The following is a 15,165-nucleotide window of genomic DNA, read 5'->3' as shown; positions in this document are numbered from 1 at the left end:
CCAAATGATCTAGTTTAATTATAATAAGCAAAACTTTTTCCTACCAGGCTGCAAACAATTTTAAATTTGCTCTAAAGTTAGTCATTTTAACATAGAGGCTGTATGGTGATTTATTTGATTTTTCCCAAGAGGCTGTGGCCTGGTACTGACATTGCACTTTAAGTAAGGAATAAAATCATAACACTTCTCGCTTGTTTTTCTTTTCTTTCTTTTTTTTTTGCCTTGATGTGTTATATGGCTGCTTCTCATCTGCCTCTAGTGAATCGTCTCCTGGACCTCCTGAACCAGCCTGTGAACGGCTCTGACATTTTCCAGATGGCCAGTAAAGGTATCCAGGGCAGCGGGGAGATCACTTCCCTTGAGGTGCCTCCGATTGGTATGGCACAAATAGTCAGCTTTGTCAATGGAAAACATGAGGTACTTTCTATACACTGATATGTCTACTAAATAATTCTAGTTTAATCCTCCAATATACATATATATGTATGTCTGTGTTTGTGTTTGTGTGTTCTCCCATTTTTTTCTATCACTGCTAGTAAACACAGCTGTGTCTTCAGCAAACGAATTCATTCGAATCATTCAATCAGATGCCCTCTCCGTGAATGTGTAAAATAGTCTAATCTGGTCTGAGTCAAGCTACTGGCTCTTTGTCATTCTTTCTCAATTGTTAAAAATAGCCAATTTGTTTCAATCCATCCAGGTAACACCTGAACCACAGCAGCCAGAGGAGGCCAGAGGAGATCAGTTTGAGACGGCCACTCCTGGAAATGTGATTGAGACAGAAGTAGAGGAGGAAGAAGACATCAGCATGACTCCCTTTACCTTTGAAATTGAAACCGGGGAGATATTTCCAGAGGAAACCACGGACAAGATAATTTATCTTCAAGCTGCATACCCAGATGATGTTGCAGCCTCAGGCCTGGATGCAGACACAGTTTCTTATGTTTTTACAGATGCCATGAGAATCAACACTCAAGAACCACATGAAACAGCAGTCTCAACCACATACACTCCCCCTGTCTCTACAATATCAACTCCAGTCCTGCTTGGTGTTTCCAAGGATGTTGCTCATGTTGCCTTAACTGATGAGGACACGGAAGGCTCTGCAAGCAACTCCACAGATGATGAGGTTGGCAGTATGCAGGAGGGCTCTGCAGATGGTGCTATACCCACCCTGGCTACCGGACACCAGTTGGATGCGAGGACTGATGAGACAGAAATCGGAGGAACAGAGATTGCGACTTTTATCCCAGACACAAAGTCACAGGAAACCACTGAGCAGGCCCAGACTGATGACTTTGAAGGGTCTTCCTCTGGAGAAGATGAGGCTTCAGGTCAAGATGTATACCCGTCAGACACGCCCAGTCTTAGCACCATGCTTAGCACTATGATTTCAAATGACCTTTATACCCAACAGCCTTCACCTGCAGTACCTACAGAAATCACAGATGTGCTTGGAGTTTCATCAGGTGATGTTGCAGTTACAGACCCAGACTCAGGTGTAGACCAGCTGTCTGATGAGGAGGGAGCTTCTGGGGAACTTTTCAGAGAAGTCGCTATTACTGTTTCACCAGCCATGGCAGCTGTGACCTTCACCAATATAAAGAGCACAACTGCAGAAATGAGCAAACTTAAACCCTTTACCCATCCCTCCTTTGAAAATAAGAGCCATCCAGCTGTTGCTACGGAGTCTCCGTCTGCCTCCTCTGACATCCACACTCAGTTTTACAGAAAACATGCTGACCTGTCCACCATGGAGAACATAGATCAGACCACACTCTCCACTACTTCACCCTTTTATACTTCTGAGCAAAAAAGCTATTCTGTCCCCCAGTGGGCTGTAATCCCTGACCCGGCTGCCACTGCTGTACCAGAGGAGAAATTTGTAGACTATGATAAAGAGATCACCCCCTTTTTTGTGGAGTCCCAACCTCAGATGCCTGAACAGACAGTGGCCACAGTTCAACCTGAGACCAGCTCGGACACAACTTATTCAGTCATGACCAGCACTATAAACATTACAGGTACATGAACTCTGTTGTTGTTGGTTTGGTTCATAGCTGCTTCAGTTGGTTTAAACAGCACAGCAGCTTGGTTTGGTTCCCCTGCTTAACATTTTTGCCAGTTACTTGAGTCAGCAGCTATAATGTTTGAGCTGGGCCCTCTCTCAGCCTTCTGCCTTAGTTAAAAGGGATAGAACATGCTTTTTCAATGATAATACCCACTTGTGCTATCAAAAGTCTGTAATACACTTTCAAAGTTCCCAAATACAAGGTTTTCCCTTTGCACATCAAGTATTAAATAGACAGCTTAACAGCTGCTCACAAAAAATTATTACATAGTTTCCACCTTCATAACAACTCACCCATTGTTAACTCACCCTCATGGATTTGTAAACCTTTAGGGGCATGATGATTTCAGTCAGATGTGAGGTAGCTAGCAGGTGTCTGGTAGGCCTGACCTAGCAGTTTTAATGAAATTATACGACAAATAATGTACTGTCAGATCCGTGAGCTGACCTTACTGTCCTTAGCTGACATGTTAGTCCACCTGCTTGTTCAAATGCGGTTACTTCATGGCTCCAAAAAACGAACATTTTGGCATTGTGTGATGTTTTTCAAACCAGAAGTGACCAAATCCAGCTTAAAAATGCAGAGTCTTGAACCCAAGACATTCAATTTAGTTGTATTTATCCATCCATTCTCTTGTGCTTATCTTTGTCAGGGTCGCGGGGTGGCTGGAGCCTATCCCAGCTCTCTTAGGGCAAGAGGCAGGGTACACACTGGACAGGTTGCCAGTCTGTCACAGGGCTAAGCAGCATTTAGCATTTAGCTTCCAGGTTTGCCTATGTGATTTGTAGCAACAGTGTATTTAAGTTGTCCCTTGTTGGCCTCGCTTTTCTAGAAGATGGAGAGGTTCTACAAATATATGCATAAAAAATTCACAGTAGGATAAAAGCCTGTCCTGTTTGCAATTGAAGGTTCCTTGTAAACATTTGTGCAGACATTGAATTTTCTGGTATACTTTAATATGAGCAGGTCAGCCCACCAACAAACCGAGTGTCTATTACCACAAACATGGACAGCCCTGCTGTGCCAATAAGGGGCTTTAAAGCCTTTCTGAACTGCAGTACGTTTCACCGCTCTTAATGATGTTGATGATTTTAATCGTTTTCCATTCTCATTGTCTCCTTGGCAGATCTCCTGCCATGCTCAACCAATGTGTGTCAGAACGGAGGCTCGTGCTACAAGAAGGGACCACAAAATGTCTGCATCTGTGCACCTGGATACACCGGGTGGCACTGTGAAACAGGTACAGAGAGCCTCAGAGCCAGGTGTGCTCTTTTAACAAGCCATCCTGACCCTTCCTGACAGGTGGATGTATAATAATGCTGGTCTGTGTTGCATGTCTGAAGATATTGATGAGTGCCAGTCTAACCCGTGTCTGAATGGAGCCACTTGCCTGGATGGGATCAACTCCTTCACCTGTCTCTGCCTCCCGAGCTACAAAGGAGAGTTCTGTGAACAAGGTCAGGAAACAGAATTAATAAGCAACTGTGTCGAAATCATTCATCTATGGAAATCAGTTCTCAGATATATGTTCTGACCACCATTCTTTTCAAGTAAGTCTGAAATTACTGCAGAGTTTGGGTCTTTGGGCCATCATTCAGCTTTGGGCGTTGGCTCTTCAACAGATGAGTTCCAGCCGTAGGACTAATATTTCTGCCGTTACTCAGCAGATAATCAAAACTCAGGCGCACAAGAGGACTCCGAGGATTAATATTTTCCAAACAAGGAAACAGTTCTCAGCAGCAACAGTTTTTTTTTCTGCTGCTCTGAGCAAAATGTTTGGTTTCAGAATGAGGCCCCATAGTTTTTCTTTTGTATTATGTAGTCATGATAAGAAGCCATTTAACTAAATTCTGCTTTTATTTGCTTGCTTAAATTATTTTACTCAGTCTATTAATGGTTTGGAGTCATACATTATACACTACTTAATGTATTCATATGCAGTCATTGTAGAATAAAAGTACAACAACTGGATCTGTCAATTATGAGGTTTTAAAGGATATTTAAAAAGTTATTTGGTCCTTTGCAAGTCTTGAAATGAGTTAAATACAACCACAGATGAACAAGAACAAATTACATATTATGTGCTATTATTTATTTAACAAAAATGTGGCGGAGGTGTAGTGTGGTGTGCCACTCCATTCGCTAGTTCAGTGACACTGGGACCTGGAGAAGGGTGTGTGCCAAGCAGAAGATGCGACACCTGTAAAGTTTCCGCCACGAAAAGCAAAACCACAAAAGTGTATTTGTTGTGGAGTCTTCCAGTCACAAAAAGCTAAGCCAAAATGCAGAAGAAGTTGTAGATTTGCTTCTGTGCTTGGGATCACTGTCCTGTTGATGACCCAGTTACATCCAGGCTTTAGCTGTCAGCCGGTGGCCTTACATTTGACTCTAGAACACTTTGGTTTACAGACGAGTTCATGGTCTGAGGTGTTTAGGCTGTTTGGTTTACTCCAAACATGCTGCTGTTATTATGGTCAAACATCTCCATTTTGGTTTTGTTGTTCAAATTTAGCTCTGCAAAGCTAAGCCATGCCAACATCTTCTTTGGGGAGAGAAGAGGCTTTCTTCCAAACATCCTTTGCACTTAATATTGTGGTACCTACACTCCTGAGGAAATTTGCATTTTGTTCTGCTTATCCAAGTCAGCATTGTTGGGGTCTTGTGGAAAAAATAGAAACATTGGTGCTATAAGAATTCCTAGTTTGCAGGGCGTATCTATGTGAATGATGAATACAGTGTGTAAAACTAGACACTCAGACATAAATTATGGACTGTTTACTGCTTATATTTCCTACCTAATATATGCAAGAGTTCAAAAATCAGAGACACAGCTGTCCTCTTGCAGCTTTTTGCCAATGGAAAGAATGAGGGAAGAAAGATAATTGCCCTCTATTTTTCCAGAAAGCTTTTGCAGCTGTGTGTGGAATCAATACTGACAATACTGCTTCAGTTTTTTCAGGCTGGGCTTAATATCCTGGGTGATGCTGAGTGATGCTATGTTTCATACTCAACTGACCACACTGCTAATTTCAAATTGGCAGACAGAGAGCTGTGGCTTATAGTGCTGCATTCATTAGAGACCTCACCTTTCATTCCAGGTAGCTGCACAGAGGCAGGATTAAAATGAGGTCAGTTGATGATGGCTACTACCTTAAAAGACTCGACAGATACTGTCCATCATGACTTTACTGGCATGTATAATTCTGGTGCCACTGATACAAAACAGCCATTGTTTGTATGGTCAGACAAAGCAAAGGGCTGATTATGTGACTTGTATATGAAGTTGAATGTGTGTTATACATGAGCTCTTTGTGTGTGTCTCTGTGTGCTTGACCTGCAGACAACTGGATGTTTGTGAGACTTAATGAAGTCCAACTGTGTGTTGCTGAGCTCATTCAGTGAGGGGCTTTCACTCCCCAGCTGGACCTCAGCTCTCTCTGTGCCTCTCTTTCTCTCTCACCGTCTCTGGCCAGAGCACAGAAATAAAATTCCGAGCTGTTGTGTTGCTGTTAGCTTCACTGTTACAACAGCATGTTTCCAAAACAACATGTAACTTCATCAACAAATGAAAATCTGATTCCAGATTATGAAGTGTACTAGAAGGCAGTGATAGGCAACCAGGGAAATGTAGTATAGCTACTTTTAGACAGGAGTTCGATTAGCTACACATTAACACCTAAGGAGTGGGTAAAATGTGGTTACGAAGCAGCAAAGTCTAAACATTTTCTTGAACATACCACGTGAAGTTTGAAAAAAGGCACTTATTCACAGTAAGAGATATTGTGTCTTACAGTCTGTTTAGTAGAAACCGCATACTAATGCTGGTTGAAGCTTCCCCATATGGAAAAGAAATAGTAAAAACTTATATGATTTACTCATGAAAGTGGCCACTTTCTCATTACTTTCATATATTGTTTTAGTAAGTATCCAAAACATACAAGTTTCATTATATAATTTTTCAAGGGATCTTATGTCTGTTTTCACTTTTGTATGCTTTTCATACAACTCTTTGAAATCAGTCCTGTCTCCATGCTCAATTTGTCTGTTTCCCGGTTATGCCTCTGTGTGTAGTCCATGTCTGTTATGTATTTTAAGTTCTATCCCTTGTTCGGTGTCTCCATAGTCTCGCCTCCGTCTCCATGTTTATTTGCTTCTTTCCCAGTGGTGCCTCTGTCTCTTTCTCCCTCTGTTCCTTGTATTTAGTCAGTCTGCATCTCAGTGTGTTTCTCATACTTCCTGTTTTACTTTGATAGTCTTCTGTCCTGTTTGTAGCATGTTCTGTTTTGGTTCCCTGTCTCGTTAGTTAGACTATGTTCAGCTCGATCCCCACCTGTGGTCTGTTCCCTTGTTTGCCTCTGCTCATTGTCATGATCTCTCTCAGTTTTGTGTGTTCTGCCACTATGTTTGTTTAGTTTCTACGGTTTTTATTTTCATCGTCAAATTAGTGCTGCTGTCCTGCTGTATCAGAACCTGTGTAGTATCAGGTCCATAGACCATACAGTATAGACACTGATTTACACCTGTGGTCTTTCTAATGGTGATGTCTGCAAGAGCAAAAAGGCTGGTTCTGTCACGATCCTGGGTCTCTGACCCAGCGTTTTCCGTTCACGTTTTGAGTTCTTAAGTTATTCCTTTATTATTTTGAGTAATTGGATTATCTTTTGGTTGCCTTTAGTTTATTTATGTTTCACTTAGGTCTTCCGTGTTAGTCTGTCATGTTTCTTGTCTTTTTGTCCTTGTTTGTCCAGTTTCCTGTTTTATTTTGAAGGTCTATGTCCTATGTCAGTGTAGTCAGTTTTGCTTCTTTTGTCTCGTTATGTCAGATTAGTGTCAGCTGTTTCCTCCTGTGTTTCCACTTCCCCTATCACCCTTGTGTGTATTTAGTCTGTGTGTTTCTGTTGATTCGTTGTCAGGTCGGCTGCTGTGTTTCATGTCCCAGGTAACTTTGTATTTTTAATTTCCCCAGTTTAGGTTGTTAGTTTAGGGTCATCTTTGTTTGCCTTAGTATTTTTCTACCAGCCTTAATAAACAGCTCACCTTTTGTTAATATTCAAGTTTTGGTCCAAGTTCCTTGGTGTCTACATTTTGGGTCCTCTTCGCAAATTCATACAGTGTGGTGCCGCATACTGTGACAGGTTCTGTAGAAGTCTTTCCCTCCTTTGAGTTGTGATCTTGGTAAACACTTTATTGATTAGTTTAAGATCTCAGTCACAGCTTTTAAGTGTTATTGAATACACTAGGATCCATCCATCACAAGGAGAGGTGACTTGGATTAGTTTGCTTTTGGCTGACACTACCACGTGATAAGCTGTGATGAGGCATGCAGTGTCAAACCTGGTTTTATAACACCAACAGAAAGTGCTCAGCTCAAGGCTTTACAATGCGACCTCACCAACCAAAGCAGAAGTCACTATCTAATATTTTATTTCCAGTCAGTGATCTAGTTACTCAGAAGGCCACTGAAAGCTACTAAATTAATTTTCATCTTCAATAAATTGATTTGCCAAACAATTTCTTTCTGCATTATCCTGATGAAAGTAGCTGTTAAAAGATGCCAAAGGGGATTCAGGTGATCTGTCACAATAATCAGTCAGAATGTGGTATTTAATTCAGAAATGAGAGGTGTACTATGAAACAGGTGTACATAGTCTTTGTTAGCTGGCCTAATAAAACCAAGAACCCTAGTCAGAGATACTGGCTATCACAACAGTTGTTCACAGTTTTTTGGGTTAACCCATAGTGTTAATTTCTATTGTAACAGCTGTATATTAAAGCTAAGTCCTTGGAGTTAGTCCTACGAAATGCACGACGTTTGGTGAATTGAAGATTCTAGATTGGCTGTAGGTGTGTAGGATAAGTCTCTTACCTGTTAATCTAATAGAAGGGCATCACTCGGATACAGGCAAGTTGACATTCAGATTGCAAGCACGGCATCTGCAGCCAGATTAAATGTAGCTTTATCAAACATGGCTATGGTTTTAAGTCTTCAGGAGTGCAGTTTCAGTGAAACTGTTCATAGTTAATGACAGTAGAAACAAACATTCTGAGAGCCTATTTGATGTAGTTGTTAACCGAAGCTCCTGGCATGTCCTAAATTTGATATTTCAGTATGTGGATTTTGTTTTATTGCCTTAAAGATATGTAGGGACTTGTCATTAGTTATGATATAACCACATACATACCACATTTTTAATTCTGCACCAACGCAAGAAGTCAAGATAAAGTGTATATAATATGAAATATTTTTTCCACCTGCTTTGATGGTTCTTTCACATTTTGTTTTTCTCTTTCTGCAGACATTGAGATGTGTGGTTTTGGTTGGAAGAAGTTTCAATCTCACTGCTACAGGCACTTTACACACCGTCGGACCTGGGACGCTGCAGAGAGGGAATGTCGGATACACGGAGCCCACCTGACCAGCATCCTGTCGCATGAGGAGCAAATTTTTGTCAATAGTAAGTTTGTGTTGTTTCGATGAGGTGTCTTAAATGTTAATGTAATGCTCAGTCGACAGTATAAGGAATTATGGGTCTAGAGAGTCTGTGAATTAGTCCTTCGGGGTACAAATACTACAAATCCATATCATGAAAATGAAACAGTTTTTGGCCATGCTAGCAGCACAACTTTGTTGTTTGTGGTCAACCACTTGTCCAGACTACTTTTGGTTGGATAGTCTAAAACTAAATCTGATCATATTTTTGAAAATACAGTAGAAATGGCTACCTAAAACATTAGTTACATTTTGAGTAGCTGCTTTGTTATTTGATTGCATTGATTTCAACATGTCTTTGGGTTTCATTCACAACGAATGTACGTAAAAAAACAAACAAGCAAACAAAGAAACTTTGATGATAAATAATAATTTGATTGTTAGTTTTACCAAATTTGAAAACGCAGGCAAATGCTACACGATTTGCAGTCACTGCTCTACTACAGAAATCAGTCTGAGAATAGTGATGGAGCTGCAAGTAAACTCTGGTGAAGCTACTGACACTGAGCTCAAATGTGCTTCTCCATAATTCTTTGTCTGTTTACACTCCTCTCCAAAATGCTTTGTTTGGTATTGATCAGGTTCTGCTTCAGTAAAATGATCTCGGACTCAGTGCATCGTGCTTTTTCCCTGCAGATCTAGGAAGTGACTACCAGTGGATTGGCCTGAATGACAAGATGTTTGAGAGAGACTTCAGATGGACTGATGGCAGACCAATGGTAAGATAAGCACTATTGATAAGATAAGTGGCTATGGATATAGTTACATTTACAGACATCAATGTTTATTGTTCCCCAGTGTAACCATTTGCAATTTGATTTAAAATCAGTCTTCAATGATACATGATGGCTCTCATATAGCAGTAGCAGAGATGTTTTATTAAGGTACTGTTAATAGCTAGAGTATAATAGTTTCACATTTAACTGAAAGAAAGAAAAACACATGGCGGCTTTCCAAGTCTTTAATAAATGTAGAGCAAACATGTTACAAGAAATGTCTCGGCTCTTAGGGAGCTGCCTACTATCTACATTAAGATGAACCATTTTACATTAACGAATCCAAAATAGATCAGAACCAGATGAAGTGCCTGTTTTTTAATGCTGTGCCACCTGAGGGCCCAGATTGATTTTTTTTATTATGAACTGTAGCTGATGAAATATTGAGGCCTATTTTTTCTTCATTGAAGAAAATTATTCAGAAAATGTCCCACAATTAGTAGACAGTTTTTTTTTTTTGCAGATTGGGGAACCTCTGCCCATCTTTACTTCTGCATCTCTAAGGTGCTGATTTTATCCTCAGTCAAGTTTACGACCTGTTGCTATATTTAACTTGCTGCTGTACCACTCCGAGCATGCCTGATCTCATTTGATCTCAGACTCTACGCAGGCCTAGTTAGTACAGTACAATCTGGGAATACCAGGTGCAGTAAGTGCAGTTTAATGGGTTATGTGCCACAGGCGTTCAAGCTGGCAGTAATTAAACCACTACTTAAAAAGCTACTTAAAAAGCTGAGTCAAGATCACCTGAGTTAATCTGCAGGAATATCTTAAAGATATAATGATGTGGATGATTAATTTCCTTCTTCTAAATTCAGATAAAACTGAGGTTATTTTACTCAGCCATAAATATCTTAGAAATATGATATCTTACACTTACACTAGATGGCATTACCTTGGCCTCCACTGTGAGAATTCATGGAGTCATTTTTGACCAGGATATGTACTTCAATGCGCATATTAAGCAACTTTGTAGGACTGCTTTCTTCCATTTGCGCAGTATCTCTAAAATGTGTTTCAAAGTGATGCTGAAAATCTAGTTCATGCATTTATTACTTCTATGCTGGACTACTGTAATTCATTATTATCAGGATGCCCTAAAAACTCCCTGAAAAGCCTTCAGCGCTGCACCAAGACTACTGACAGGGACTAGAAAGTGAGAGCATATTTCTCCTATATTGGCTTCCCTTCATTGACTCCCTTGTAGATCCAGAATCAAATTTAAAATCCTGCTCCTCATATACAAGGTCTTGTATAATCAGGCTCCATCTTATCTTAAAGACCTTTATAGTACCATATCACCCCATTAGAGCACTTTGCTCTCAGGCTGCTGTCTTGTGGATATTTAAAGTAGAATAGGAGACAGTGTTGAGCTTTCAGGCCCCTCTTCTGTGGAACCAGCACTTAGTTTGGATTCAGGAGACAGACACTTTTAACATTAGGCTTAAAACTTTCCTTTTTGACAAAGCATATAGTTAACTTTGGCTCAGTTGACCCTGAACCCGCCAAAGTTATCCCACAGCTAAGAGAAGATTCAGGCTACTATGGGGCTTCTCATCATGCACTGAGTGTTTCTTCTTCACTGATCTTTTATCACTCACTATGTGTTTATAAACCATTTTGCATTAGTTATTATTACTCTCTGGCCACCCTTCCCTGAAGCTGGTTCTGGTGGAGGATTTTTCCTATTAAAAGAGAGTTTTTCCTTCCCACTGTTGCTAAAGCACTTGCTCATAGAGGGGCATCTGATTGTTGGGGTTTTCTCTATATTATTGTAGTCTGTACCTTTTAATATAAAGCACCTTTGGTGATATATAAATAAAAGTGAATTGAATTTAAATTGCCAATAAACCTTATTCGGGGCAAAATGTTCATGTGATGTAGCAGTTGTAGGCAGTGATGACGCAATCTCAAACACATGGTTCATCTGCTGGAATCTCAGAGCAAGAAAATTGAAATCTGATCCTGAAGAGGGAGGACTGTGTCATGTGTTATCATTCTTAATACAGACACACCCTGAATGGGGTCAAATCGGAGCCATACACCATGTTAAGTGCGTGCAGTGATAAGTAGATATACAGTATAAAATGAACAAAAATGAACTTTTTGTGTATTTCGTCTGGTATATAAGGCCACACAACCTTGGGTTTGTTTAGGCCTGTTGTTTTTTGTCTCTGCAGCACCACTGTCTGTATATTTTATGAATTACATCCAGTCATTTGTGATGAGTATTGACTGCCTTCTGAAGAGGATAGGTGGGGACTTCATAGTCTATATTCACAAAAGAGATATTGTCCATAAGTAGATACAGCTATCAGTAGGTACGATCGTAAAGAGGACATTAATGAGAAAAATACTGGCAACATCCAGTGCTGCCCCTTAACCACCCAGCAGTTTCAAAATCCTACATTACCTAATTTCTGAGTTATCGCATTGACAAGTTTTTCAGAAAACCTGACTTCGAATTTGAGTTTGAGGCCACTAAGATTCTAACTTGTAGATTTTTAGCAGATACAACTCAATCAAGTTCTCTTATTCACAAACCTTGGTTTCCACACAGTGTCAGGCTGACAGGTTAAAAATCCCCCCAAATTATCTTGTTTTTTGATCTGTGATTTGACTCTATATAAATAAACCTGAATTGAATTTGTTTTTTTTCTGTGCGTTTTCCGAGAACAGGAAAGGTGCTTAAATCACAACTAAGATCACAAGTGCCTAAAACATTTGGCCAGTAATGTATGTTTTTGCTAAATATGCAGTTCAAGATTACTTTATTTCTATCCCTAGGTAAATTTGCTTTACATAAAAAATTATAGCATTTGGCATCCCCTCACAAAGCACACACACACCCATTAAACCTGACAAACACATATTTGATAATTAGATGCGTGATTAAAAAACAATATAAATAAGATGAAGATCAATCAAATAAAACAGTAGCACCAGTAGGGACAAAGCAGTTTTTATAACGCTAACTCTGGACTAGAAACCTCCATCCAGAGGAAAGAAGCTGAAATTCACCCCATAGAGGATGGGGGGCCATTATTAACAATTGATAAAGCCATCCTTTGTATCTGTTTAAAGTACAGGGAGGCTAGACAGGGCTGTGACTCACCTGTCAGGACCATCTCACTATCTGATTCAATGAGTTTTTTCTCTGTGACAGAGGTCTGACTGAACCATGCCACCAAACAAAAAAAGTGCCTGCAGCTTATGCCCTACTTCTGTGATAATGTTGAGGTGGAGGGGGAGAGGTGAGCCCTCGGGTGAACATAGACTATAGGACTGAAAAGTTGTGGAAACTCATGAGGGGGGCAAAAAGGGCACAGTGGCAACCGATAAAAGTTCAACGTCTGGTGTGCAAATAAACTCTCTAACAGTCACAGCGCTATAGTAACGTTTATTCACATACAAACATACTCCCCCTCCTTGGGATTTCCCCGTTACCCCCACATCCCGATCCCGATGAAATGGAGCTCTAAATCCGTCAATTGAAAAATCGACGTCCTGGTCCTGCTCTGTCAGTCATGTCTCGGAAAAAGTCATCACACAGCTGTCCCTGTGTGAAGTCTTTCTGGAACGTTCCGCTGGAGTTTATGCAGCTTGCTGCTCACAGACTGAACATTTCCCAGGATAACAGGGGGCAGGGGAGTTTGACTGACCTGTTGTCTCCTCAGACACAATTTGACACCTCCGTGTCCCCATCTTTTTGTCTTCCTCTGATCACTTGTTCTGTTTTTTGGTATAAAACCCAGCATACATGGGGTGAGGTCCTTACCACCATACAAGAAGTTAAGTTGTAGCAGCTCCTCACGGGAGTAAACAATCCTCAGCGGGCTTACAGCCTCACACGCATCATGGGAAACAGATCAACACAGCTGGGGTTTTATTTAGAAAAGGAAAAAAAACAAACACAAAAAAACAGAAAAACAAACTTAGGATGCTAAGCTCTTGTTCATTGCTGGTCGCTAAGTGCACATGCCATCTTAAATGTAACAGCACTACTTTGTAAACTAATTTAATTAGACAGTCTGTAACATAATGCCCTTTGTAATTTGTCTTCTGATAGCAATATGACCATTGGAGGCCAAACCAGCCGGACAGCTTCTTCCAGTCAGGAGAGGACTGTGTGGTGATGATCTGGCATGAGGAAGGACAGTGGAATGACGTGCCCTGCAACTATCACCTGACATTTACCTGCAAAAAGGGAACAGGTATGCACATGGAAAAACATATGTGTCCTCTTTGGAGACTAAAGGACAGCTGGGAAAAATGCTTTCTTTAAGTAAAAAAGTAACTTTGAAGCTTAGCTTCAAAGTTATTGGCTAGGGATAGTAAACGCAGAATAAGCTGCATTCATAAACTGTGCAGGTGTAATACACAGACACATATTAGCTCATTTGTGCAGACTAAGTCTGCAGACCAAGTAACAGTCTTTTCAATTTAATTCAGTTTTATTGCCAGCAGTTGCCAAAGCTGTGTTCTGTACCAGACTCTTCAACATGGATTAGGTTTAGGGGCCAGCCTCAAATGGCCACGAGAGGAACTGTACTTTTGCGTTAGCTTTGTTTTGTTCAGTGCAGTACTTACATGGGGTGTGGATGAAAAAGTAAGTGTTGTCTGTTGCTTCTAATTTTGTCTCGGTGATCAATCTAAACTTAAACAACAAAATCACAGTACAGTCTTTATCTTTTACTTATCTTTATTTTATCTTTCACTTACAGTGCTGTGCATTGTATTAAAAAATGCACATTTTTTGCATATTTGACATGTTTCAGATCATCAATCAAATTTTGGTTTTTGACAAAGAGTAAAAACAAAATACAAAGATGGTGGTGTGTGGTCTAACGGGTGCTAGTTGCCATTTAACACATCTATAGTCACATGGAGGTTGAGAACATATTACAGTGTCAGGGTATAGTTATTAGAGAGTTCCACTGGAGTCATGTTGTACAGCATGCCAGATATAGCCAGACTGCCAGAATCTTCCTGGTGTGTTCTCAACCCTGGAAAGTAGCACAGGTGGCATAGGGAGCACAGCTGGGATGCCAAGCAAGCAAGCTAGCCATTTGAATCCCCATTACTCAACATATGGAAGAGCCATCTTGCATATGAAGACCAACAAACTAGAGCTGGAAATTACCTCCTCTATTTGGGACTGCTGCGTGTTAATAATCATGGAATCCTGGCTACATCATTAGAGACCATGTTTATTCACACCAGAAGCTAAGGATGACATGAATTCCAGTCACCATGTTTGACTGGTAGTCTGATGTTCTGTTTATGAAATGCTGTGTTAGTTCGATGCCAGATGTAATTGGACTCAAATGTCCAAAAAGTCCAACTTTTGCCTTGTCAGTCAAAGTCTAAAGTATAAAAGTCTTGGAGATCATCAAGATGTTTTTGGCCAATCTGAGATGAGCCTTTGTTGTGTTTTGGGCAGCTGTAGTTTTCTCCTTGGGACTCACAGAACTGCAGCAAATATGTAGAGCTTTGCTTTTGTTTAGAGTTTCCTGCACTGTCCCAAGTGTCAATGGAAATGATTGGTACAGGTTTGAGAATAACATTATTAAACTCTGCATCTCCTGCCAACAGTATCATGCAGTCAGCCTCCTGTGGTGAAGGATGCCCGAGTTTTTGGGGCCACAAAATTGCGCTATGAGATCAACACCCTGCTCCGTTATCAGTGTAAGCAGGGCTTCATTCAGAGTCACACCCCAACTATACGCTGCCAGGCCAACGGCCAGTGGGACTCACCTAAAGTCACCTGCACAAGCCGTGAGTCTCCTCCTAATTGTACTTTAGCTAATTTTTTCATTAAAGGTCT

At 40.6% G+C, this 15,165-nt stretch overlaps 1 protein-coding gene across 2 annotated transcripts in view; it reads left to right on the top strand.

Annotated features, from left to right (window-relative positions):
* Positions 1-15,165, top strand: part of vcanb (versican b) — a 33,610-nt gene that overhangs the window by 16,611 nt on the left and 1,834 nt on the right. For both annotated transcript variants that reach the window (XM_087844009.1, XM_087844008.1), the window contains exons 8-15: positions 260-417; positions 701-2,024; positions 3,199-3,312; positions 3,416-3,529; positions 8,369-8,527; positions 9,199-9,281; positions 13,408-13,552; positions 14,934-15,116. In XM_087844009.1, coding sequence (XP_087700135.1) covers positions 260-417; positions 701-2,024; positions 3,199-3,312; positions 3,416-3,529; positions 8,369-8,527; positions 9,199-9,281; positions 13,408-13,552; positions 14,934-15,116 — 2,280 coding nt within the window. The remainder of the gene's footprint in view (positions 1-259; positions 418-700; positions 2,025-3,198; positions 3,313-3,415; positions 3,530-8,368; positions 8,528-9,198; positions 9,282-13,407; positions 13,553-14,933; positions 15,117-15,165) is intronic.

Source organism: Neolamprologus brichardi, chromosome 7, assembly GCF_056152115.1.
Source record: "Neolamprologus brichardi isolate AB-2024 chromosome 7, ASM5615211v1, whole genome shotgun sequence".
Lineage (NCBI taxonomy): Eukaryota > Metazoa > Chordata > Actinopteri > Cichliformes > Cichlidae > Neolamprologus > Neolamprologus brichardi.
Note: the sequence above shows the minus strand (reverse complement) of the source record. Positions and strands in the feature narration are given on the sequence as shown.